The sequence below is a fragment of the Sus scrofa genome, chromosome 7 (genome assembly GCF_054392235.1).
Source record: "Sus scrofa isolate SSC_HxYL_T2T_F1_AM1 chromosome 7, Sscrofa_HxYL_maternal_Yorkshire_Landrace_v2.0, whole genome shotgun sequence".
In the NCBI taxonomy this organism is placed as follows: Eukaryota; Metazoa; Chordata; class Mammalia; order Artiodactyla; family Suidae; genus Sus; species Sus scrofa.
Genome location: NC_139389.1, coordinates 123513612 through 123539283, shown reverse-complemented (window position 1 = coordinate 123539283; position 25672 = coordinate 123513612). Strand labels below are relative to the sequence as shown.

Here is a 25672-nt window from a genome sequence, read left to right as displayed (position 1 = left end):
TCCAAATGCAATGGTCTGCAACTATTAACCCCAGATTCCCACCCCCTTCCGCTCTCCCTTGGCAACCACATTGCTATGTATTTTCAATGCTTACGCCGCACCAGACACTGCAGTAGACACTGGATATATTAGTGAGTGAAGTAGATGTGGTCCCTGACTTTGTGGAAGGTGCAGCACCATGGAGGGTGGTGGCCAAAAACCAAGTAAAAAAATACATCGTTAGGAGTTCCCATCGTGGCTCAGTGGTTAACGAATCCAACCAGGAACCATGAGGTTGCGGGTTTGATCCCTGGCCTTTCTCAGTGGGCTAAGGATCTGGCATTGCCGTGAGCTGTAGTGTAGGTTGCAGACGCGGCTCAGATCCCACATTGCTGTGGCTCTGGCGTAGGCAGGCAGCTACAGCTCCGATTCGACCCCTAGCCTGGGAACCTCCATATGCCATGGGAGCAGCCCTAAAAAAGGCAAAAAAAAAGAAAAGAAAAGAAAAAAAAAATTGTTACATGCAGTGAAGGAGTAGAATAGAAAGGGACTAGCAGGCTGACTCTATGTTACTGGTCAGAGAAGGCCCTTCTGAGGCGTGACAGTCAAGCCGACACCTGAGAGATGAGAAGGAGCATAGGAGGAGTGACACGATTCAGACGGTGTTATAAAAAATTATTCATGCTGCTTGCAGAGGGCGGAAGGGAAGCTGAGGAGTCGGAGCAGACATGGAGACTCTAGGAGGCTCTTGTAGAAATCTAATGGGAAATGCTGGTAGCGTTGATGAAGGTTGTGGTTGTGGAAATGGATGTATTTGAGAAATAATCAGGAGGGAGATGGTGACAGATCAGATGTGAGAGAGGCTCAGGGTGTCACGGCCCACTCCCCAGTGTCTGATTTGGGCAGCTGGCTGGATGACATTACAGTATCTATTGGAAACTAGTTCCAGGACCTCCTGTGGATACCAAAAATCTGCAGAGGCTCAAGTCCCTTATATAAGATGGCATAGTTCATTCAGCCTTCTGTATCTGGCTGATGTGGAACCCACAAATACAGAGAGCTGCCTGTATTTTTTAAGATGGAAGGATGGTAGAGGCTTCAGTTTGTGGCTGAACCTGAACTCCTAGGAGTGTAATCATGCTCCAAGGTTCTCTGGGGTGAAAGTTAGGCGACTATCATCCCAGGATGGCATTTGAAGAGCTAGGAGGGAGATGCCCAGAAAGGGCACCTTAAAGATGAACCCCACCCCTGAGATTCTGGTGTACAGACCCTTCCTAAGAGTGAGGCTGGACCAGAAGAGCCAAGAATTCCCCCTCCCACCACCAGCCATTAATAAACACAGCACCAAGTAATATGTATTCCAGAATCCTGCTGGCAGAGGGGCATGAGTATGGAGAGAGACCCTCTCTGTAGCACAAGCATACAGGTACTGCTAAAAACTGAGGGCGGAGTAGAAACACTGAGAAAAACCGTCTAGTATCCCAAGTCCCATAGTAAACACAAGTTAAGAGCCCAGTGCTGGACCAATTTGAAACCTGTAGTGCGTTGGAGGTAACTATAGAAACAATAAAATCCAGCTCCAGCCCACCTGCTGACTAGGTTGACTCAATCCCCCACACTTAGGGCCTGATAAAAGAAGAGGGATGCCCATTTTCAAGTGTAAATATACTTTACCTCAGTTTATTTTTCTATAAACACTTGTCAACATTAAATATTATATTTTGTAAGATATACGATAGTATTAATACACACACAAACAGGAATAAACAAACCACTGTGAAGAGCAATAAACAAAACCAAACCCAGAAATGACCCAGATATTGGAACTATCAGATAGAAACTTTAAAATATCCATATGTATTTAAGGATATTATGGAAAAGATATGCCGCATGCAGGAACAGATGGAAATTTCAACAAGGAGAAGGAAACTATAAAATGGTATAATTGGGAGTCCCTTGGTAGCCTGGTGGGTTGAGGATCTGGTGTTGTCCCTGCTGTGACTCAGGTCACTGCTGTAGCACAGGTTCAATCCCTGGCCCGGGAACTTCTACATGCTGCAGGTGTGGCCAGACGAAAAAAAGTATAATTGAAATGCTAGAAATAACAAAACATGATATAAGAGATGAAGAACTTTTTCAATAGCTTAGTAGAAGACTGGACACAGTGAAGAAAAAAACTTTCCAGGGAACTATATCTAGTCACTTGTGATGGAAAATGATGGAGGATAATGTGAGAAAAAGAATGTAAAGAGAATATATATATATTCACACCAAAAATATATGTATACACACCAAAAAATATATATACATACTATACACACACACACACACACACACACACACACACACACTATACACACACACACACACCAAAAATATATATATACACACACATGACTGGGTCTCATTGCTATACAGCAGAAATTGACAGAACAATGGAAATCAACTATAATAGAAAAAATTTTTAAAAAGACTTAAAAAAAAACCTTTCAATGAAGAGAGATTCAGTTTAAGGGAGGTTCATAAAAATTATTCAAACAGAAACACAAAAATAAAAAAATAAGAGTAGGGAAAAAAACAAAACAGAGCATCCAAGAGCTGTGAGAAAATATCATATATGTATTTGGTTCCCCAAAAGGAGAAGAGAGAGAAACTGAGACAGAAAAAATATTTGAAGAGAAAATGGCTAAGGAGTTTTCAAAATTGTTGAAACACAGAAAAAAAAAAATCTCAGATCTAAGAATCTCAGAGGCCCCAAGCAGGATAAATACAAACCTACACTTAGGTACATCGTAGTCAAATTGTTGTAACCCAAAGACAAAAGTCTTTTTTTTTTGTCTTTTTGCTTTTTCTTGGGCCATTCCTGCGGCATATAGAGATTCCCAGGCTAGGGGTCTAATCAGAGCTGTAGCCACTGGCCTACACCAGAGCCACAGCAACGCGGGATCTAAGCCACGTCTGCGACCTACACCACAGCTCATGGCAATGCCGGATCCTCAACCCACTGAGCAAGGCCAGGAATCAAACCCGCAACAACTAGCGGAGTGGTTAACAAATTTGACTAGGAACCATAAGGTTGCGGGCATTTGGAGGTTCCCAGGCTTGGGGTCCAATTGGAGCTACAGCTGCCAGCCTACACCACAGCCACAGCAACATCAGATCCAAGCCGCGTCTGTGACCTACACCACAACTCATGGCAATGCTGGATCCTTAAGCCACTGAGCGAGGCCAGGGGTTGAGTGGGCAGCCTCATGGTTCCTAGTCAGATTCATTTCTGCTGTGCCACCATGGGAACTCTGAAAATCATTTAAATATTAATACATATGTAGACAAAAAGTAAAATTATACACTATGCAAACAAAAAAACAAAACTAGGGGGCTGTACTATATCATAAAGTAGAATTAGGAACAAAGATATTACAAGAGATAAACGGAGATATATAATAAAAGGAGTCGATTCATCAAGATATCATAATTCTAAAATTTTATGTTGACTTGATGAATTGACTCCTTTTATTATATATCTCCCTTTATCTCCTGTAATATCTTTGTTCCTAATTCTACTTTATGATGTAATAGACCTTGAAGATATGTAAAACAAAATGTATAGAAGAATTTATAACATTAAATGCTTATATTAAAAGGGAAAAGAACTTTCAAATCAATTATCTACATTTCCAACTCAAGAAACTGGAGAAAGAAGAACAAATTGAAGCCAAAAGAAGCAGAAGGGCTAATAAAGATTAGAACAGAAAACAGATAAACACGACAAAAAACTAGTGAAACAAAAAATGCATTCTTAGAAAAGATCAATAAAATTCGTGTAAACCATTAATAAGATTCAATGAGAATAAAAGAGAGAAGATATAAAAATATCAATACTCAGAACAAAGGAGGCACTGCTATAAACATTAAAATATGTAAGGGACAATTATGACCAACTTTATGCTAATAAACATTTATAGAAAATAGACAGGAGTTCCCGTCGTGGCGCAGTGGTTAACGAATCCGACTAGGAACCATGAGGTTGCGGGTTCGGTCCCTGCCCTTGCTCAGTGGGTTAACGATCCGGCATTGCCGTGAGCTGTGATGTAGGTTGCAGATGCGGCTCGGATCCTGCGTTGCTGTGGCTCTGGCGTAGGCCGGTGGCTCCAGCTCCGATTCGACCCCTAGCCTGGGAACCTCCATATGCCGCGGGAGCGGCCCAAGAAATAGCAACAACAACAACAACAAAAGACAAAAAGACACACACACACACACACACACACACACAAAAAAAAAAAAAAAAGAAAATAGACAAATTCCCTGAAAGACAGAAAGTACCAAAGCTTGCTCAAGAAGGAATATATACCTATACAAATTAAAGAAGTTGAATTTATCATTAAAAACCTTCCCATAACGAAAAAAAAAAAAAAAAAAAAAACAGGTCAAGGCGGTTTCCTTGGTGAATTCAATGAAGAGAGATTCAGTTTCAGGGAGAAATGATGCCAGTACCATAAAAGCTTTAGAAAATAGAAGAGGAATAAAACACTCCCTAGCTATCTTACAAGACCAGTATCTTTTATGAATATAGATGCAAATATCATCAACAAATACCAGAACACTGAACCTAGCAGCATAGAGAAAGAATTATATACCATGACCAAGTGAGATTCATCTCGGAATGCAAGGATGATTTAACATATGGAAATCAATTAATGTAATACAACATATCAATAGAATAAAGGGCAAAAACAATATGTTACCAATTGGACTCCTAGCCTGGGAACCTCCATATGCTGCGGGTGCAGCCCTTAAAAAAAAAAAAGCAAAACAAATGAAAAACCCCAATCTGATAATGATAATCTTAGTTGATGCAGAAAAAGCATTTGACAAAATCCCGCGCTCTTCATGATAAAAACATTCGACAAACTAGGAATAGAAGTTAACACCCTTAACCTGCTAGAAGACATCCATGAAAAACTGGCATCTAAAAACATATGGTGAAAGAGGGGATGTCTTCTTCCCAAGATCAGGAAGAAGACAAGGATATCTGCTCTCACTACTTCTGTTGACTAGAGGTTCTAGCTGGTGCAATTAGGCAGGAAACGGAAGTAAAACTGTCTTTATTTGCAGATGACATGATCTTCTATATGGAAAATCCTAAGGAATTCACACACAAAAAACTATAACTAATGAAGGATTTCAGCAAGGTTTTAGAATACAAGGTCAATATACAAAAATCACCTTTATTTGTATACATGAGCAATAAGCAATTTGAAAATGAGATTACAATTAGAGTTCCCCTTATAATAGCATCAGAAATAATTAAATGCATTGGGATAATAAAAAGAAGTCCAAACCTTATACTCTGAAAACTACAAATCACTGTTGAAAGAAATGAAAGAAAACATAAATAAATGGAAAGACATCCTACATTCATGGAACAAGACTTAATTTGTTCAATGACACTACTCCCCAAATTGATCTACAGATTTAACCCAATTCATATCAAAATCTCAGTTGCCATTTTTGCAGAAATTGACAAGCTGATTCACAAATTAATACGGAAATGCAAGGGACCAGAACAGCCAAAACAATCTTGAAAAAGAACAAAGTTGAAGGACTCACACTTTTCAATCTCTGAACTTTCTACAAAATTACAGTGATTAAGCGGTGCCCACAATTAGTATTTCTGAAAAAGAAAATGAAAAAGAAAGTAGATTTTTAGAAATACTATTGTATAATTAAAGAGAACTTCTTCAACAAAGTAAGATTTTATTGAGCACTTGCTACATACTGTGCTAATTGTTCTATCCATTTATTATTCTGTCTGGTCCATAGGATTACGATTCTATTGCCATCTCCATTTTACCAATGAGCAAACCGAGGTTTAGAGAGACTGTGACTTGTCCATGGTACTTGTCCATAGTAGTGGAGCTGGGCTTTGAACCTGGAATGACAGTCCGACTCCAGTCCTAACTTAATACTACCGACCCAGTCCTGTAGACTGAGCGTTCACACTGTGTTCTAAGAACAACGGACACTGAATAATGAATGCCAAGACACCTCCGGGCAGATTTTCTAGACATCAGGGAGAAAAGGATTGCGCTTTGCAGATCGCCTGCAGGGAGAACGGTAAGGCTGGCTTCCGAGTTGTTCGCAGAAGCTTCCAGCATGGGAAGCCTGGAGTACCGTCTGCCATGTTCTGAGGGAGAGAAAGCGTGAAATCCAAGAATGTCATCGGGTTTAGAGGAATAGAGGCAACAGACATTCTTAAACGTGTAAGAATTCAGGGCCTATGGCATCCAGGAGGCCTTTGGGGCACTATTCCCCCAAGCAAGAATTGATTTCAAATAAAAAATTAAAGAAACAAGGAGTGCATTTTATCCACTGACTGATCGAGGTGCAGTTGAGGCACGATATTCGGTATGTTTCAGGTGTGCAACTTAGTGATTCACAAGTGTTGAAGGTTCGATCCCATTTCTGGTTATTATAAAGTGTTGGCTGTATTCCCTGTGTTGTAGGATGGATCCTTGTAGCTTATATATTTTATACGTAACTAGTTTGTACCTCTCAATCCCCTACCCCTATTTTGCCTCTCGAATGCATTTTAATATAAAACTGATGCAAAACAGGGGATAGAACATAATTATTAGGAACCTTGGCGATATAAAATAGTAATATAACAAAAATGGGGGGCTGAGGCGAAAGCCAAGTAGAAGGTGAATGTGCTAACTTGACTATGTCGATGTCCTCATTTTTAGCTTGGGGCACCAGGTGCTGTAGAAAGTTGAACTGTGTGGGTAAAAGAATGCCCTACTTTCTCTTCTCTTTTCTCTGTCTCTTTCTCTGTCGCCCTGTCTCTTTGTGGACACACATACACATCATGTACATAGACATATGTATAACTAAATACATGTTTTTAACCTTAGACCATTTAGGAACTATGCTTAAAAAAAAACCATTTTCTGGAGTTCCTGTCGTGGCTCAGTGGTTAACGAATCCAACTAAGAACCATGAGGTTGTGGGTTCAATCCCTGGCCTGGCTCAGTGGATTAAGGAGCTGGCATTGCTGTGGCTCTGATGTAGGCCAATGGCTACAGCTCCAATTAGACCTCTAGCTTGGGAACCTCCACATGCCGTGGGTGTGGCCCTAATAAAGGGGAAAAGACAAAGATAAAAAACAAACAAACAAAAAACAACCATTTTCTGAGGTTAAGTGATTACTTTGGTCGCGTAAGTTTCTCTTGTTAAATTTAATTAAAATTAAATGTAATGGTTTACATTTAAAACCAGTATGTAGGAGTTCCCTCTGTGGCTCAGCGGAAACAAATCTGACTAGTAACCATGAGAATGCAGGTTCAATCCCTGGCCTCGCTCAGTGGGTTAAGGATCCAGTATTGCCATGAGCTGTGGTGCAGGTCACAGAGGCGGCTCGGATCTGATGTTGCTGTGGCTGTGGTGTAGGCAGCTGTAGCTCCGATTCGACCCCTAGCCTGCATATGCCGCAGGTGCAGCCCTAAAAACAAGCAAACAAACAACAACAACAAAAACACAGCATATATAACACAATCTCAGTTTTTGTAAAAATGATTTTTTTTCTTTCCTCTTGACCCATATATACACAGGGAGAGTAGCTGGGTTATCCTTCAATCCATGTTACCTTGTTAACTCTACGTGGTGGAGTTTCAAGATGATTTTTAACTTTCTTTTTGTACTGTACTGAACTGTTTTGGCTTTTAAACCCTCGTGGCATTTTTAAAAGTTAAAAACCGTTCTCAAAAGCAAAGAAGGATCATTTTTTAAAGTTTCAGCGTTGGACCTCCAAGCGGAAATGTCGAGGAGGTAGCTGGATGCACGAGTCTGGGAAAATCTGGAGGATAAATTGGGGACTTGGCAGCATGTAGACGATTTCTGAAGCGCAGAGGAATGGATGAGATCATCTTGAGAGAGACTTCAGGGAGTGAGGACAAGTGCCCAGGGCCTCACTCTGTGCATCTTCTACACAGAGAGGATGGCCAGGGAGGAGCCTGCCGTGGAGCCAAAAACGACAATTCCCAGGGGTAGGAGGACTCTTAGCCCTTGCAGATCCCAGTGCTAAGTCATGCAGGAGCCGGGCAGTTTTGATCAGAGGCTCGGATGTAGTTCACATGCCAGGGTTGCCCACCCGGATTTCCATCCACAGCATGTTGTTGATTGTGTGTCTTCTACTTTTCTCCAAAGCCCCCAGGGTAGAGGACCAGTGATCACTTCATTTGGAGAATCATTTCAAGACTTCTAGAGTATTTGGGGTTTGGCTAACAGCCGGGTCTTTGGAGAGCCTCACTTTCAGCAGATGTGCAAGGCGTGCTGGAAAATACTTGTGTGGTTTTTAAATGGGCCATAAGTAGCTTCTGATAAGTGCTTTATTTGACTTGTGAGTTTAAAGAGAGCAGCCTCTGTAATACTAGATAATGTGTTTCCACTTCACTATAACCCACTCAACTTGCAAGTCTCGCCCCTGATGAGTTGGCAGTCTTTCTGGCAGAGCTAAACATGTAAACATTTAAAACCCTGTTAGCTGTTGATAAGAGGTCAAGTTTGGGGAGAGAGGGAGCCGAGGTGCTTATTCTCAGCTCGCCCCTTGGGAATAGGTGACTGCTGCTCAGTCCACAGGACTCCGCCTCGTAGTCTGATCACTTGGCCCTCTCTGGTCAAGTCCAAGGCCGGTGCCAATCACGGCACTTCCCGGCTCTTTTTGGAGCTCATCAAGTTCACGAGGGCTGAAGCTGCCAGCTGCCCATCAGTGACCTCAGCCATTGGTGGATGATGGCCATTTCTGCTCGTTGCTGGGACCTGCCTCGGTGTCACTCAGCTTCTCTGTCAACATCCTGGCATTGGCAGGGCCACTCCAGCTCTAATGCTTCTCCTGGCACCATGCGCGTCAGCACCCTTCACTCCTCAACCCTTGGTGCCAGGAGGGCCCCGCGTGCCCCTGGGTTAGCAGTTGCTCCCTGTCTCATAGAAGTCATTCTTTCTGCTTTTCTCACCCCTACCTTGGACACCAGTGCCTTGCACTGATGTCGTGTGAGGAAGTTAATTTCTCACGTCCTGCCGTGCATTGAGAGGCAGGCTTTGGAGGACGCAGCTTGGATGTGGATCTGATTAGTTTTCCAATTTTCTCCCCTTCTAGGTAATACTTTCTAATATTCAAAACAGAAGTCCTAAGCCTGGCCCTGCTCCCCACGATCAAGAACTAGGTTTTTTCCTAGAAACAGGACTGCAGAGAGCCCATGTCCTCTATTTCAAAAATGGGTAAGCCTTCTTCTTCTTTTAAATCAAGTTCCTAAAGAAGGAAAATAGCTTATAATGCTGTCTTCAGTTTAGTTATTATAATAGAGCAATTTTAAATATAAGCCCACAATTGGAATTTAAAAAAAAAAAAAAAAAAGAATGCACATCCAGTCCCTGTTCTGGGAACCGAGATCCCACATCAAGCCTCTACATGGCCAAAGATAAATTAATTAATTAAATAAAATAACAAAGAATGAACACAGGCTCTTTTCGCACTTGCCCATGAGATTTGAAGGTGGGGGAAGGGAGGCGGAGGCTCCCACGTGAGTTTGAGTCACAGTGGGGAGCACCAGGACCAGGACCAGCGGCAGATGTGATGGGAGCCGTGCTCGTCGCCCCCTTCCTCCGCATGGAGGGGCCTGCACAGGCCCCCCGCTCTGCTGGGGGGAAAGTTACTCAATTGGAAACCCCAGCCCACAGGCTCTTCTCCCTTTGAATGGCTGGATCAGTTCAGAGAACTGGGTGCACTGAGTCTCAGACAGTGTTTATGAAAGTTGAGTGTGGCTATAATGCCACACAAGTACCTTTTCACCCTGAGCTGCCTTTGAAATGAGTTTTGCAAAGGTTTAAGAGCCTGAAGGTAAGGGACCGCTCTCTAATGCATTTGATGTTTGTTTTCCTTTTGGTGATGCCCGTATGAGAAATGCAATGACTCTGTTGCACGTGTCTTCAGCTGTCCCTTGTTTTGACATTGTGCTGCAGGATAGACGTGCATGGCGACCCACAGTAGGTACCTGGTTCCCTCGAAGTTCCTCCCAGGCTGTGCTTACGAGGCCCCCGGAGGCCTGTTCCCCTTCCTCTAGGAATAGTCCAGTAGCGCTTTGACTGCAAAGGGGACTCGAGTCCAGCCTTTGGATAACTGGACAGTAGAGTTGCTCCCTCTTCACCTTTAAGAGCTTCAAACCTTGGGGTGTAGCTCTTGGAAGTGGAATTTCATCTACCTCGTCGACCAGAGCCACCCGTTTCCATTTTCCATTTGTTGAGAGTCAATGCTTATTTTCCAAGTCATCTTAAACTGTCCCTGGAGAAGGCCTGCTCTGCTCCAAAAGTTCAGATTGGCATGGCCCAGAGAAGGCTGCGGTAAACACCCCAAGGTTTGGGATGGCTTGGTGGCCTTGGCATAAACGTGCCTCTGAGTTAGATCTCATCTGTCTGACTGAGATCGTCTGAGTGAGGGTGCACCTCCGCTCAGCTGGATTTTGAGTTCTATTTTATTTGCTGTTATAAATAGAGGGAGAAGGGAGGGAACGTGAAACACTTTTCTAGGGAGCTGTCTCTTCTCCCTTGTCACAAGAAATGGTGGTCACCCCAGGGAGCCTCCAACTCTGCCTCTTCCCTCCTCTAACCCCTGAGTGTGTGGGATTGATGGGCAAGGCCAGAGGCTGGAATGAATTTCCTTGGGGCTTTCTGGGGTCCCAAATCAATACCTTCTACTGAAGATGCTTTGCGTGGGCTGGATGACTTATGATCCTCTTCGAGCTTATTCATCAGCAAGAAGCAGGCCTATTGGGCTCTGACCTCCTGCCCTGAACTTTTGGATGCCCACCAGAACCCCACTAAAAGCTAATGAGGAGGAGTTCCCTCTGTGGTGCAGCGGAACCTGTGGTGTCTCTACAGTGCTGGGACAGTGGATGGAGGATCCAGCACTGTCACAGTTGTGGTGTGGGTTGTGACTGTGGCTTGGATCTAATCCCTGGCCCGGAAGGCTCCATGTGCTGCGGGGCATCCAAAAAAAGAAAAAAAAAAAAATGATGAGAGGTTTGCACCAGGTGATGGCTTACATGCTGGGAATTGCTTACTGACACCTGTCTCATTTTATCTTACCTGAGTTCAAGGAGATTCCCGTTGACGTAGCCAAAGTTTGGGCACTTCTCCTCCTTTCTTGTCCTCTGGCTCTTCTCCCTGGGCTTCAAAGACCAGCAGTGCCTTGAGCAGGCTGCTCTAGAGGGCCCTTGCCCCCTGCCGTATTCTGAAAGCTGGGGTTGTGAAGAGTAATAGAGGTTGCTTTTGGGTGGGTGGAGGCGAAGGCCAGTTTTGACACCACAAAATATGGATAGAAGGAGAGAGACCAGTGGGAGCTGTGGGACAGGCTGAGCACTCTCAGGGCTGCTGATCTATACAGTGGGTCACACAGGGCCCGCGGGCCGCACCTCAGCTCCTCGGTGGACGCCTCCGGCCAGTTATCAACTGCCGTCCCTAAGCACCAGCGGCTTCCCATCTTCTGGTGCATTTGCCCCTTTGTTGTCTCACTCTGTTGTTGTGTTTCTACACTTAAAAAAATTCTGGAAGGATTAATCAACAGGATTTGACTGACTTCCAGGGATAAGAAAATGCATTATATTACAGTTCCCGTCGTGGCTCAGTGGTTAATGAATCCGACTAGGAACCATGAGGTTGTGGTTCAATCCCTGGCCTCGCTCAGTGGGTTAAGGATCCGGCATTGCTGTGAGCTGTGGTGTAGGTTGCAGACACGGCTCAGATCTGGCATTGCTGTGGCTGTGGTATAGGCTGGCGGCTACAGCTCTGATTTGACCCCTAGCCTGGGAACCTCCATATGCCGTGGGTGCAGCCCTAGAAAAGACAAAAAGACCGAAAAAAAAAAAAATGCGTTATAGAAGAGTTTGGCAAGGAGTTCCCTGGTAGCTCAGTGGGTTAAGGATCCAGCATTGTCACTTCTCCGGCTGGGGTTGCTGCTGTGGCACGGGTTCGATCCCTGGACTGGGCCAACAAAAGAGTTTAGCAATACAAAATCTAAATTGATAAAGCCCATCTTTTTCTCTAGAAATATACTTAAATATATTCAGTTTTTCAGTTGCCAAGCTAGTGAACTTGGGTCTCTTAGGAAGAACCTGACCCCAGGACCCGTTCCTCGGCTCCTCCTGACCGCTTAGGTCCCAGTGATGCTTTTCTATTTACCAAGGATTTTACTTCATCACTGCTCCTCATGGCATTATCTCATCCACATCCACCACCACCCTTGACGTCGGTGGTATAAATAGTATTGCCTTTTACACATGGTGACCCGGCAGCCGGGCTGCTGGCTTCAGTCCCTCTAGCACTGCCCTACTGCAGGGGAAATGCTGTGGGGGGGCTTGGGCGGACCCTCATACTGTGGCTTTGTCTCTTGTCCAGCCTCTCTTGTGAGGGGTCACTTGACCCCAGGATGAAGCGTTCCCAAGGCGTGGTTCCCAGCTCCCACGAATTGGTGTTTTCTCATCACCCTCTTCCTCATGTCTTATCTACAGCTCGTCACAAATTGTCTGTCTTCTCTCCTCTTCCCCGCCCCCTCCTCCCCTCCTTTCCTCTCCCTCTTTCCTTCCTCTCACCCTCTCTCTCACGCCTCCCATTCCTCTCCTCTTTTCCCCCTTGTACCCCCTTTTCCCAGGCCCCCCATCCCCCTCTTTCCTCCTTGGAGGGAAAGAACACCTGTTGTCATCCCAGCCCCACGTGTCCTGGGCCTGGTCTGACTTGGCACACACCTATGTCGATTTCACGTCAGTTTCCCTTGTCCCTCTGGGTGGCAGCAGCAGGCCTGTTAAGGATGAAAAAAAAAAAAAAAAAAAAGTCTTGCTGAGGCCCTGCAGAGGGCAAAGTCGGAGGGCATTAGCCTCAGAGGTCAGGGCTGCCGCCTCCTGGCTTCTCAAATTGGCTCACCCACGGCAGGCACTCGGATGAGGGGCAGTAAGGGCATTGAAGCAGGAGGACCTGTTGGGGAACCAGCACTTCTCCTCTCAGGGTGTCTGTTTATGTGTAAAACAGGGCCAGGACCACCCACCTCGGAGAGCTGTGTGACATAAAGAAGAGAATGCATGTGGGGCAAACAGCAAGGGAGAGATTGTAATTTCCAGTGATAATGATGCCTGGCTGGCTTTCCAGCTGGAAGCGGGACCACAGGAAGGTCAGATTCCAGCTGAAGTGGAAGTTCTCAAAGTAACATCATTCATCTGACTGCAGAGCCTCATGCACCCGAGTTTTCAAGGAAGGGTGTTTATTTTCAGCTGCTGGTTTAAGTGGACTCTGCTTGAGATGCGTAACAATGAGCTTGCATAAGCCCTGATCACTGATGGCCATGTCACTGTTTCAGAGAAAGGAGGTGGGGCCGGCTGGTCCAACACAGTAGCACTGGGTGTTCTGGGCACCACAGCCAGGGGCGGAGAGATGGCCTCAGTCTGGTGCTCCCCTGAGCTTCTAAGAAATGTTACCCCCCTTGTGTCCTTGCATCCAGAATTGCCAGCGAAGCTTGAGTTTGGGCTGCCACTCAGGTACCGCCTGTTGTTTTAGGAATGTTTAAATATGTCTTACAAACCCAGAGTAGCAAAGGACATTTCAAATAGCGTTGCTTTTTGTTCACCATGTCAGGTGTACTGGGTGAGCAAAATGGATTACAGTGTGTGTTTCACCAGGTTCAGAACTGGCTTTAATTCGGGGAAGGTGGAGATCGATTGAAGCAAGAAGAGCATCAGTGCCTGGGAGAGGCACCTGTTGGGTTGCCATCTTTCCTAGGGTGCACGGGAGACCCTGACCTGGAGAAGGTAGGCAGTCAGGCAGTATGATCAGACTCTGGGCTCCCTCGAGGAGCTTGCAGCCGGGAATAAAGTGGGATGGAAGGCTTCTGGAGTTCCGTTACTACAGTCAGTCACTGTAGTAACAGTGTTGGTTTTATTTATTTACTTATTTATTTAGGGCTGCACCTGCGGCATGTGGAAGTGGTATTAGGGACCAAGAGAAGTGGGTGGATCGATGTATGGTAGAACTGGTGTTGCTTGGTGTAGGGTCCCAACTGGTGGTGTGACTGGACGATGAATTGGTTTTGAGGGTGGGGGTGGGGACTGGAAGGAGAACAGAGGAATCAGGGATGACTCCCCAGTTTCAGTCTGAGCAACTGGTTGGATGGAGTGGGGACCAGGAAAGGATCAGGTTCAGAAAAGGAGAAATCAAGGATTTGCCTTCGGGTAGGTATCGTGTGAGATACTTGTGAGATTTCTATTCCGAAGCATCGACCAGAAGGATAGAAGAGCACAGGGAGTATTGGAGCTTGAGTTATAAATTGATTATATTTAAAGCCTTGAACTGGATGAGATCAGGGAGGGATGGTGCATAAAGAGAAAAGCAGAGACAGCCCAGGACCCAGCAGGAAACTTGCAAGAGCTGGAGTTGGGTCAAGGAGGAGGAGCCCATGGAGGAGCTGCCCGAGGGAGGAGGGGCCACGAGAGCGTGTTTTCATGGAAGCCGAGAGAAGGTGAGGAGGGGGAAGTGCTCACCTGTGGTGAAGGTGCTGCAATGTGAAGAAAGGTAAAGACCTAAACACTGGATTAGACGCATGGGAGGTGTCTGTGACCTTGAAGGGACTTTCGGTGGATGCTCAGGCCAGAAGCTAGACTGGGGAAAGGGAGGAGCAAGCGAAGTGGTGGTGCTGGATGGGAGCTATTTTCAATAAATGTCATTTCCTTTTCCAAGTAGAGATCTTGCTGGAAGGATGGATGGTGGAAAGATGGTGGAAGACTAAGAACCAGGCTAAGGAACAGGGACTGCATTCTCCAGGTGTGGAGAAGGCGCTGAAACACGAAGGTGGGGTATCAGGAAGGGCCAAGACCAGGTAGGTCATTCAGGCAGGAGGCTGGTACCAGCAGAGTCATGGCCACCGTTTCAGCTGGACTTGGTTTGTTTTACTTGGCTTTTGGCCACAGGCTCCGCTCTGATCTCAGCAAGAACCAAGTATGTGTTTGACTGAGAGGAGGATGGGGTGACGGAGGGAGTGAGGCAGGGGGTGGGAGTCTGGGTAAGGGGGCCACTTCCTTTATTGCAACAGCTTCAGGAGGGAAGTTTATGGGCCTGTGTGAGTCCTGCAGCCTGGCCAGCCAGGACCACCTCGTGTCATTCAGGCCGTCCCGAGTCTGGAAGACTTTGGATCACCCTAGCTTACCGTGCTAAGCACTTCACATGTGATTTCGCTGCTAAGGAAAATTTCCATAATAGTTGAGCTGATGGTGGGGTATAGAGTCTGAAAGTCCTGGAGTCTGGATGCGTTAGAGCACATTTAAAACTCACTGCCCTTTGTACATGAGGACTCTGTGATCCAGAGAAATTGTGTTCAGCAATCACTCAATAAATATTAATCAAGAACCTCACTAGGTTGGAGTTCCCGTCGTGGCGCAGTGGTTAACGAATCCAACTAGGAACCATGAGGTTGCGGGTTCGGTCCCTGCCCTTGCTCAGTGGGTTAATGATCCAGCGTTGCCGTGAGCTGTGGTGTAGGTTGCAGACGCGGCTCGGATCCTGCGTTGCTGTGGCTCTGGCATAGGCCAGTGGCTACAGCTCTGATTAGACCCCTAGCCAGGGAACCTCCGTATGCTGCGGAAGCGGCCCAAGAAATAGAAAAAAAAAAAAAAAACCTCGCTAGGTTACTTGCTGGTGCCAAACACTGTTCTGACCGAACAAGTCAGACCCAATCACTGCCTAGATGGGGTTTCCATTTTGGTTAGTGACACAGTCAGCTAGGTCAGTCAGTAAGCTCAGAGCTGGGGGGTGGGGGGTGGGCCGAAGAAATGGCTCCTCTGTTTACAACAGAGGAATCAACAGCAGGAATCTGGGTGCATTGTGACAGGGTCACAAAACTTGTGGTCTTCCTACAAACAAATACCCAACACACGTCCCCTGCACCTCCGAGTAGCTGCTGGGCAGGACCAGGGGCACAGGGCTCAAAATTGGAAGAAAAGCTGCAGTATTTATGTATGTGTGTATGTATGTATGTATGTACGTATGTATGTATGTATGTCTTTTGGGGGCCGCACCCCCGGCATATGAAGGTTCCCAGGCTAGGGGTGGAATTGGAGCTCTAGCCATTCAGCCTATACCACAGCCACAGCAACGCCAGATCTAAGCCACACCTGTGCCACAGATCATGACAACACAGATCCTTAACCGACTGAGCAAAGCCAGGGATTGAACCTGCGTCCTTTTGGATGCTAGTCAGGTTTGTATCTGCTGATCCACGATGGGGACTCCAAAGCTGCAGTATTTAGTGGGAGAGTTTTTAGGCCACTTGAGCCCATCTGTTCTATGCATGGGTGGCCATGAGCGGTCTTATAGATATAAAGGCTTTCAACCTCTCTTTTCAAGGAAAAAAAAAAGAAAAGATTCCAACCATATGCCATTCTGGAAAAGGCAAAACTTATGGAGACAATAAAACCATCAATGGTTGCCAGGAGTCTGGCGGGGAGAAGGGAAATGGATACAGTACAGCAAATTTTTAGAGCAGTGAAAATCCTTTGTATGGCATTATAGTGATGGATACATGTCGTTATACTGTGGTCCAAACCTGTAGAACGTGCAGCACTATTGGCTGCATCAGGGTGAACCCTGCGGTGAACTGTGGACTTTGGTGATTATGCTGTGTCAACACAGTTCATCCTTAATTTAACAAAAAGTACCCTCTGGTGAGTGATGTTGGTAATGGCTCTGCAGGTGTGGAGAGATGGTGGTGGGAAATTTCTGGACCTTCCTGTCCGTTTTACTGTAAACCTAAAATTGCAACAAGAACAAAAAAGTCTTTTAAAAAAAAGATTTAAACAAGGCCATGTAGCTAGTTGGTGGCAGAGCTGGCCCTGTACCTTCTTCTAACACCCAGCCCAGTTTTCTCACCCCTGGGACCGACTGACCACGCCCAGTTAGGGCTCTCTTCTCGAAAATGGAGCACAGAGCAGCAGAGCTCCAAAGAAGACATTACACTTGGGAAGTAAGGGCTTTTCGGGGAGTTCCCGTTGTAGTGCAGTGGAAACGAATCCAACTAGTATTCATGAGGATGCGGGTTCCATCCCTGGCCTCCCTCGGTGGGTTGAGGATCTGGCGTTGCCATGAGCTATGGTGTAGGTCGCAGATACGGCTCAGATCTGGTGCTGCTGTGGCTGTGGTGTAGGCCAGCACCTGTAGCTCCGATTCAACACCTACCCTGGGAACCTCCATATGCCAAAAAAGAAAAAAAGACTTTTAAAGCCAGTCTAGATGTAATTATTTATGTAATAAAAAGCGTGAGCCAGATCTTCTTTGTTTTGTTTGAATGTAGACTAGGTCTGGCTCATCCTTGAATGCCATCAAAATTTCAGTATGACCACAAAGGCATCTTTGTCAATTTTACTTATGAAAACTCCAGGACCACTTTCAGTGATGAATTATGGGGACAGGCGTTTGCTTTCAGTGAACTCGGTAAGTGCCAGGCCTTAATGAGTGTTAGGGGCCCGTCTGAAAGCGTAGCAGCGTTTAGCAAGGCGGCTGCATCCTTGGCTGCTGACAGTTGGTCAGGACAGAGTTGGTCTGTCCTTGGCTTCAGCAGGAGAACAAAGAGGACAGGTAGATCATTTTAAGCTTCTAAAGTGCAAAGGGGGTGGGGAGGAGGCTAGTGAGCTCATTGGCATCGCACAAAGACCCCTCCCCATGTGGTTTCTCCCACCTATAGGCTGCCTCCTTCAGCCACCGTCCAGAATTGGAATTCCCTGAGAGATGAATTGGTACAGAAGACGCTTCCAGTTCTTTGTTTTAGTTTTGTGTAGGGTAGTGAGTTTCTGTCTTCATGAAGCAGAGGGAGTTTGTTTATTTTTCTGCTTATTTATTCATCCGTCAAATGATTATGTGCTGGGAGCCAAGGTCGAGACAGCAAATGATCCTTGTGGGTTTTCTAATCCAGCAAGAAAATAAATAATTACAAGTAGGCTTAAGCCTTAGGAAAAGAGAAGATACTTTTTTTTTTTTAAAACTTGGCCTTTCACTTTGCAAGTTTTCTTCCAAAGAGATGGTTATATAATAAAGTGTCTAAAAATCAAAATTAATTTTCATTTTTTGGATATTTCCCAGTCACTCTTGATATGACTGGAGGCCAAGCCCCTGGAATTTACAGCTGCCGATGGCAGTATTTGCAGGCTGACCCTTGGGCTGTGCTTGGGGCGGGAGTAGCATCAACACAGCAGGGTCGTGTGGTTCCCCAGTATGAACTCCCGTTCGGTTCCAGGTGATGTAATATGACAGTCGCTTGTTCTGCCGGCCTTTATCCAGCTCCTGCTCCTGCCAGATGTTCTCCAGGTGCTGGGGGGTGGAACAGGGAGTAGCGAGACATGCTTCTTGCTCTCAGAGAGAATCCAGGTTCTCAAGTTCCTGGATGTATAAGTGCTGGAGACAGCGCTCAGGAGGTAGGGTACCCGTTTCTGTGAGTCCATTTGAAAATGAAGGACTCGGTGGTGAGAAGTGGTTTCCTGAGCATGGGCCTGAGCAGAGCCTGAAGATGAGTCAGTGCCGAGCAGCTGACCCCTCACAGGCACCAGGGGGTGGGAAGGGTGCTCGTTTTGTTCAGACCTGAAGGGATCCTAAACGGGCATCAGCCACATCTTGTCCAACAAACCCATCCTTCTTCTCTGCTTTATTTTTCTCAGCATTTAACTGGCTTAATCACATACCCCATGGACAGTGCTGACCAGGGATCTTAGGTTCAGAGAGGCATAACGAACCACAAGATGTCACTGGCCGCACTTGGCTCCCATCTATCAAGAGAGACCTAGATTAGAACCAGAAGTTGCCAGCAGGGCCGTGTCCGGGGTTTCTCTCTTGGCGGTCCAGCCGGCCACCCTAGAGCTGTTCTCTCTGCCCCTCCCCCATGGAGTGACCATGCCGGAGAATGCGCTTCTCCGCATTCTGTCCTGGCTTGACATGCCCCCAAGGGATTTGCTCAGTTGTGTGTCATCACGTTCAAGGAAGCCCAAAGCCATGGTGTCCCCATTAGATATTTATAGGTCCTTTCAGTCCAGATGCAAGTTATCAATCAGGGGTCATTTTCTACATAAGCAATGTTGCCTCGGAACATAATTGATATTTTATCTTTATTAGGTTTCCAGGGAAACAGAACTGAAAAGTGAACCTAAGGCCAAACTCTCAAGCAGAAGAAGAACAGAATGTGTTAACCCTTTGCCCACACTGTACTTCTTCTCCTTATCTTATTTGTTTGTTGTCTGTTTCCCATCCCTGGAATCTAAGTTCCAGGAATTTTTATCTGCTTTGTTTGGGGAGGGGTCTATCCCTCGAGTATATCTGGTCCACAGATGTACATGGATGAATGGGTGAGTGAATGAATGTCTCATGTTCATCCGAGATGGCTGTGGCTCACAGATGCCCAACAGTTGTGTGTTTTCTTTAAAATGAGTTAATGCGGCACATGTTTATCGAGAGCTAAGTGTGCTGAGCATGGTGCTAGGTTCCCAGAAGTAAGAATAAAAAAGACAGGGAGTTCCCTTCATGGCTCAGCAGTTAACGAACCCAACTAGGATCCATGAGGATGCAGGTTCGATACCTGGCCTTGCGCGGTGGGTTAAGGATCCGGCATTGCCATGAGCTGTGGTTCAGGTTGCAGACGAGGCTCGGATCCTGCGTTGCTGTGCCTGTGGTATTGGCCGGCAGCCCTAGCTTCTAATCAACCCCTAGCCTGGGAAATTCCATATGCCGTGGGGGAAGCCCTAAAAAGCAGAAAGATTGTAAAAAGGAAAAAAAAAAAAATTGAACGAGACAGCCTGGGTGGGCTTCACTCCTGTTACTGCTTCTTGGTGGGAAAAAGGGAGCTGTGCTTGGACCATCCAGGTCTTGCTGCTGCTAATGTCCCGTGGAAAGCGGGTGGAGGGGGCCAGGGATCAAATAGTTGCCTTGGCCTCATAAGAAAGAATATGTTTTCTGGAAAGGTCATAGGGACTGCTGCTGCCGACTCCCTTATCTCTGAGATTAGGGGCTATTTCCAGCAATGATGGCTTTATTAGGAGACGTACCTCGAGCAGGCCGGACAGATCCTTTCACTTCTGAGATGCTCCTCAGTGGAAATTTGGTGCTTGTGGCCTCCTGACTTAAGCCTGGCGTGTCCACATCTGGATGGGATTCCAGAATTCCCACAGCAGCAAAGAGGATTATCCTCTTCCATGGTTTAGTGTTGAGACGCTTTGCTCCCAGAACCACATTTTTTAAAAAGTATGTAGTGGCTTTTTGAGTCGAAACCTCCAGGGGTGAAGTTGGACGCAGAAGCCAGCGAGCCTGTGGCAGTGCAGCCTTGCAGGCAGCCCCTCGAGGGCGGCCCATTGAAACGACACATGCATGTTGGGAAGAGGAATGCACATCCTGTCTGGTCAAGGAGGAAGCCTGGGTTCACCCTCTCTGAGCCTGTCGGACTGTGGGGAGCTTTCTCGGTCATTTACTGGCGTCTGTGCCACAGAGCGGGTCCAGATGTGTCTGCCCGGGAAGCGGGGTGGGGTGGGGACAGGCAGCATTCCTGTTCTGGCTCTTGGCCAGAGCCAAGCTCTTCTTCCACTTGCGTTTCCCCTTCCCTGGCTTTGGTGTCAAATGCATTAGTATTTCATGTGAGGGCAGGGTGGGCGGTGGAGGCCACAGCTCTTTTCAAGGGATATTTCCTACCTATTTCTTTTTAAATCCTCGTGTTTTTTTTTTTTTTTTTGCAGAGGTATTTTTAGTCAGCTGCGAGAGAGAGCTGCAGAGAGATTGAGCTAAAGCCCAGAAAATGACTGAGATATCTTTGGAGAATTTATAACTTTTCTTAGGAAAAACTAGAATCTTCTATTGAAGATGAGAAAGGCCATAAATTGTCTTAACTGCCTTTATATTTGTCTAGCAGTGTCTGCCATAGATTTGGACACCGATAAGGAACTCTAGAATAAAAGTGTGTGTTCTCATAGCCAAATCTTGTATTTGATCATGAGATTTTTTTTTTTTAATAAACGATTTTTTTTTCCTTCAGTTGACCTCTGGTTTTTCCACCTTCCTCTCTATTTTAGGTTTGGATTTTTGCTTTTTATTCACACACGACTTTGGTGGTAGTTCTCTTGGCCTAGCACAGATGCACTACCTTTCTTCTGCTGGCTCCTCCTTCTGTACCTTCTCTTTGCTGGCAGGTGCCTGGTTGATGGGTATGGGAGTTGGTTCTTCTTTGACTCTCCCTGGCAAATTAGCATCACAAGCAGCAATCTCTCCATGTTGGAAACAAGCAGTTAAAATACCAGGAAGACTCTGATGCTGTGTTTCTTCTGAAGAATACTCAGAAAAACTCATTAGCCAGACTTGGTAAAACTGAATTACGGATTTTTTTTTTAAAAAGATGCAATTATATCACTTTCAAGTACGTTTTGAGCTGGGTTTTTTTTTTTTTTTTTTTTTTTTTTTTATCTATTGCCTACTCAATTCCATGTGTGTTTATTGAGAGTCTGCTGGGCGCTAGCCACCAGGATAAGCTCTGGGATATAAGATGAATAAAAAAATGTTCTCTGAGCTCACGAGGAAGACAAGGATGTCAACAAATAATTATAACACCTGGTGAATAATGAAGAGATGGGCTGGGGGAGAAGGAGAGGGAGGGGAGGATGGAGGAAGAAACACCTGCTTGCCTAAGCTCATCAAGTTTTTTACAACTAACATTAGAACTTGGTCTTTGAGGGAGAGGTAAGGCTTCCCCATCATAGGGAAGGCTGGGGACAGGGCTGGTGGTCAAGGTTGAATGCTAGAGCCACCAGGCCGGTTGTACTTTGTGTGGCTCTTGGGAGGCAGCGTGGTCTGGTGGTTAAAGAGCACTGACTCGGGATTCAGCTGCCTGGGTTGGAATCCTCCCTTTTACGTTGTCAAGCACTATGACCTTGGCAAGTTACTCAGCCTCTCTGCGTTTCGCTTTTCCTCGTCTGTAAACTGGGGATAATAATAGTACCTTCTTCTTAGGCAGATTAAGTGGGTCAGTAATTATAGTGTGTTTGGACAGTGTCTGGCCCATAGTAAGTTTGATAAATAAATTAATAAAACCTTGCAGAGTGAAGGATTTGTCAGTTCCCTAGAAGAATAGGTAAGAATTAGCAGCTGAGAAATCTGGGAAGATGATAACAACAGGGACAGCGTAGTTTGGGGGTCTTCTCATATCTTGACATTAAAAAAGGCACAGTAGCCAGATAGCAAAACTAAAACCCATGAACAATATTTACAGCAAAACTAGATGGCAAGGCGTACTCATGAGCTCCAAGTACAAGCTCATAGGGACAGACAACCAACAGCTAGAGACAAGCATCTTATTTACATTTGTGTGGGAGAGCACAGGAAGAAGCAGTGAGGTATCTGAGGACCTGAGAACAGGAGACCCCTGCAAAGAGCCAACAAGACTTTGCAGGAAAGCTTGTTTGGCCAATTTGGAATTAGCAGCTGAAAATGAGAGAGCTTTTCCGAGTAAGGTCGAAGGGGCTGGAGCAGACTGGCCCCTCTGAAGACATGAAACCAACCCACCAAGGCTCTTTGCTGGGACTGCCCCCCTCTCCCCCCCCCGCCCCCCGTGAAGAGAATGCTGAGAGTGGAGTGAAAATTGACCAAGTGATGTGAGATCAAAGGATCATACCATAAGTAGCCAGGAATGATCCTAAAGCAAGATGCTATATTTTTTTTAGCTGCTTTATTCAGGTATAATTTATATATCAAAAATTCACCTCTGTAAAAATACAGTTCAGTTGTTTTGAGTAAATTTATGCAGGCATTGCAGTCATTGGCACAATTCAGCTTTAGGGCAATTCCATCACCCTAAAAAGTTCTTCATAGCTGTATGCAATCAGTCCCCATTCCTACCCTGAGCCCCAGGCAACCGCTTGTCTATCTCTATAGATTTGTCTTTTCTAGAAATTTCACATAAATGGGATCATGGAATATGTAGTCCTTTGTGTCTTTTTTCTTTCTCTAGAATAATGTTTTTGCGGTTCGCCCACCTTGTAGACTATGTCAGTAAGTCACTCCTTTTTATTGCTAAAGAGTTATTCCACTGTTGATCTGTTCACCAGTTAATGGTCATTTGGATCATTTCTACTTTGGGGCTATAATGAGAAATGCTGCTGTGAACATTCATGTACACATTTTTTGGTAGATATATGTTTTCATTCCCCTTAGATTCAGAGGCATGGAATTGATGGGTTGTAAGTATATGTTTAACTTTTAAGAAACTGTCACATTCTTCCTGAGTGTCCGTAGCATTTTACATTCCTACCAGCAGTGTGTGAGGGTTCCAGCTTCTTTCCATTCTCGTCAAGACTTCGTATTGTCAGTTTTAAAATGAAAGCTAGTCTAGTGGGTTTGCCATCGTATCTCATCGTGACCTTAATTTGCATGTCCCTAACGATTAATGGTGTTTGCTCAGCAGTTTTGCATATGCCTATTAGCTATTCTTCTACCTTCTTTGGTGAAGCATCTATTCAACTATTTTACCCTCTTTTCAATGGGATTGTCTTCTTATTATCAAGTTGTAAAGAGTTCCTTATATTCTGGATATAGATCCTTTATCAGATATATAATTTGCAAATATTTTCTGCCAGTCTATGACTGGTATTCATTGTTTAAATTATGTCACTTAAAGAGGAAAAGTTAATTTTGATGAAGTCCAAATTAACCAATTTTTCTTTTCACAGATCATCCTCTGGGTGTCATATCTAAGAAATTTTGGCCCAATCTAAGACCACAAAGATTTTTCTCCTTTGTTTTATTCCAGAAGTTTTGTAGTTTTAGCTTTTACATGTAGGTCTCTAATCTATTTTGAGTTAATATTTGTGTATGGTGTGAGGTAAGGGTCTAGGTTAAATTTTTTTTTTTTTTTTGCATCTAGATATCCAGTTGTCTAAGCAACACTTGTTGAAAAGTCAACACTTTTCTCATTAAATTGCCCTGACACTTCAGTAAAAAATTAATTAATTGAGCATAATATAAAGATTTGTTTCTGGAGTCCCTATTTCATATTTATATGTCTATCCTTAAACCAATAGTACATTGTCTTGAATATGTAGCTTTACTGCGTATTTTGAAATTAGCTAGTGCAAGTTCTCTAACTTTGTTCTTTTTCAAAATTATTTTGGCTATTCTCAGTCTTTGATATCTCCATATACATTTTAGAATCAGCTTGTAATTTTTACCAAAAAAAGCTTGTTGGGTTTTTGTAGGGTTTTTTGTTTTTTTGGTCTTTTTAGGGACACACCCATGGCATATGGAAGTTCCCAGGTTAGGGGTCAAATTGGATCTCTAGCTGCTGGCCTACACCACAGCCACAGCAACGCCAGATCTGAGCTGCATCTGCAACCTACACCACAGCTCACGACAATGAGGATCCTTAACCCACTGAGCGAGGCCAGGGATGGAACCTGCCTCCTCATGAATACTACTCAGATTCGTTTCCACTGAGCCACGATGAGAACTCCCCTGCCAGGTTTTTGATAAGGATGGCAGTGAATCTCCAATTTAGGGAGAATTAACATATTAACAATAATGAATCTGCCAATCCGTTGTCTCGTCTTTTATCCGGATCTTCTTTAATTTCTCTCAGAAATCTTTTGTAGTGTTTATTGCACAGGCTTTGCATTTTTTGTTAAATTTGTTCCTAAGCATTTCGTTTATTTTTATGCTATTGTGAATGGAATTAATGAATAAATTCTTAATTTCATTTTCAGATTATTCTTTGCTTTCATATATATGCTATTGATTTTTGTATATGGATGTTGTATCTTGCAACCTTGCTAAACTTTTATTAACTAGTTCTTATAATTTTTAATAAATTGTTTAGGATTTTTACATATGGGGTCATGTCATCTGTGAATAAAAACAGGTTTATTTCCTCCTTTCCAAACTGTATGTCTTTTATTTCTACTTACTGCCTTCTTGCATTGCCCAGAACCTTCAATACAATGTTGAATAGAACTCCTGCCTGGTCTTAGGGAGAAAGCCTCAGTCTTTTACCATTAAGTAAGATGTTAGCTGAAGTTTTCTCAGATGCCTCTTTGTCTCTTGTAATATTTCTTCACTTAAAGCCTGTCTTATCTGATATTAATATAGCCATTCCAGCCGTCTTTTGGTTACTGTTTACATAATATATCTTTTTCAACCTATTACTCTCAACCTATTTGTGTCTTTGAATTAAAGTACCTCTCTTGTATAGCGCTCATAGATAGCGGATAGTTGGATCTTACTTTATTATCTAATACAAAAAATTTGCCTGTCGATGGCATGTTTAATTCATTCCCGTGTAACTACTGATATGATTAGATTTAGTCTGCCATTTTGCTCTTTGTTTTCTGTCTTTCATGTCTTTCTTGATTCTTTCTTCCTCCCTATTACCTTCTTTTGTGTTAAACAAATATCTTTTAGTATTACATTTTAATTCCTCTGTTGACTTTTTGCCCATATTTTTTGAAAATGTTTATGGTGTTTCTCTATGAATTACAAAATACATCTTAAATTATAAATCTATTTCAGTAAAATACACAACTTGGCTTTAATATAGCTTCATTTCCTCTCTTCTTTTGCTATTAATGTCTCTATGTGTTATAAACACAACAAGGCAGTA

General features: G+C 44.5%; 1 protein-coding gene and 1 non-coding gene across 11 annotated transcripts in view; both read left to right on the top strand.

The window, feature by feature from the left end:
• The window catches only part of TTC7B (tetratricopeptide repeat domain 7B), a 249029-nt gene that overhangs the window by 69965 nt on the left and 153392 nt on the right, over positions 1 to 25672 (top strand). For 8 of the 10 annotated variants that reach the window (XM_084970003.1, XM_084970001.1, XM_084970000.1 and 5 more), the window contains exon 5: positions 9134 to 9255. The exons of the other annotated variants lie outside the window; for them this stretch is intronic. Coding sequence is in view for 7 of the 8 variants with exons in the window: in XM_084970001.1 (XP_084826127.1) it covers positions 9134 to 9255 (122 nt within the window). In the remaining variant the exon portion in view is untranslated. The remainder of the gene's footprint in view (positions 1 to 9133; positions 9256 to 25672) is intronic. 10 annotated transcript variants of the gene reach the window in all.
• On the top strand, positions 15819 to 15943 carry LOC146401887 (small nucleolar RNA SNORA11). The gene has a single exon (XR_014811547.1). It is a non-coding gene; the product is annotated as a small nucleolar RNA SNORA11 (small nucleolar RNA).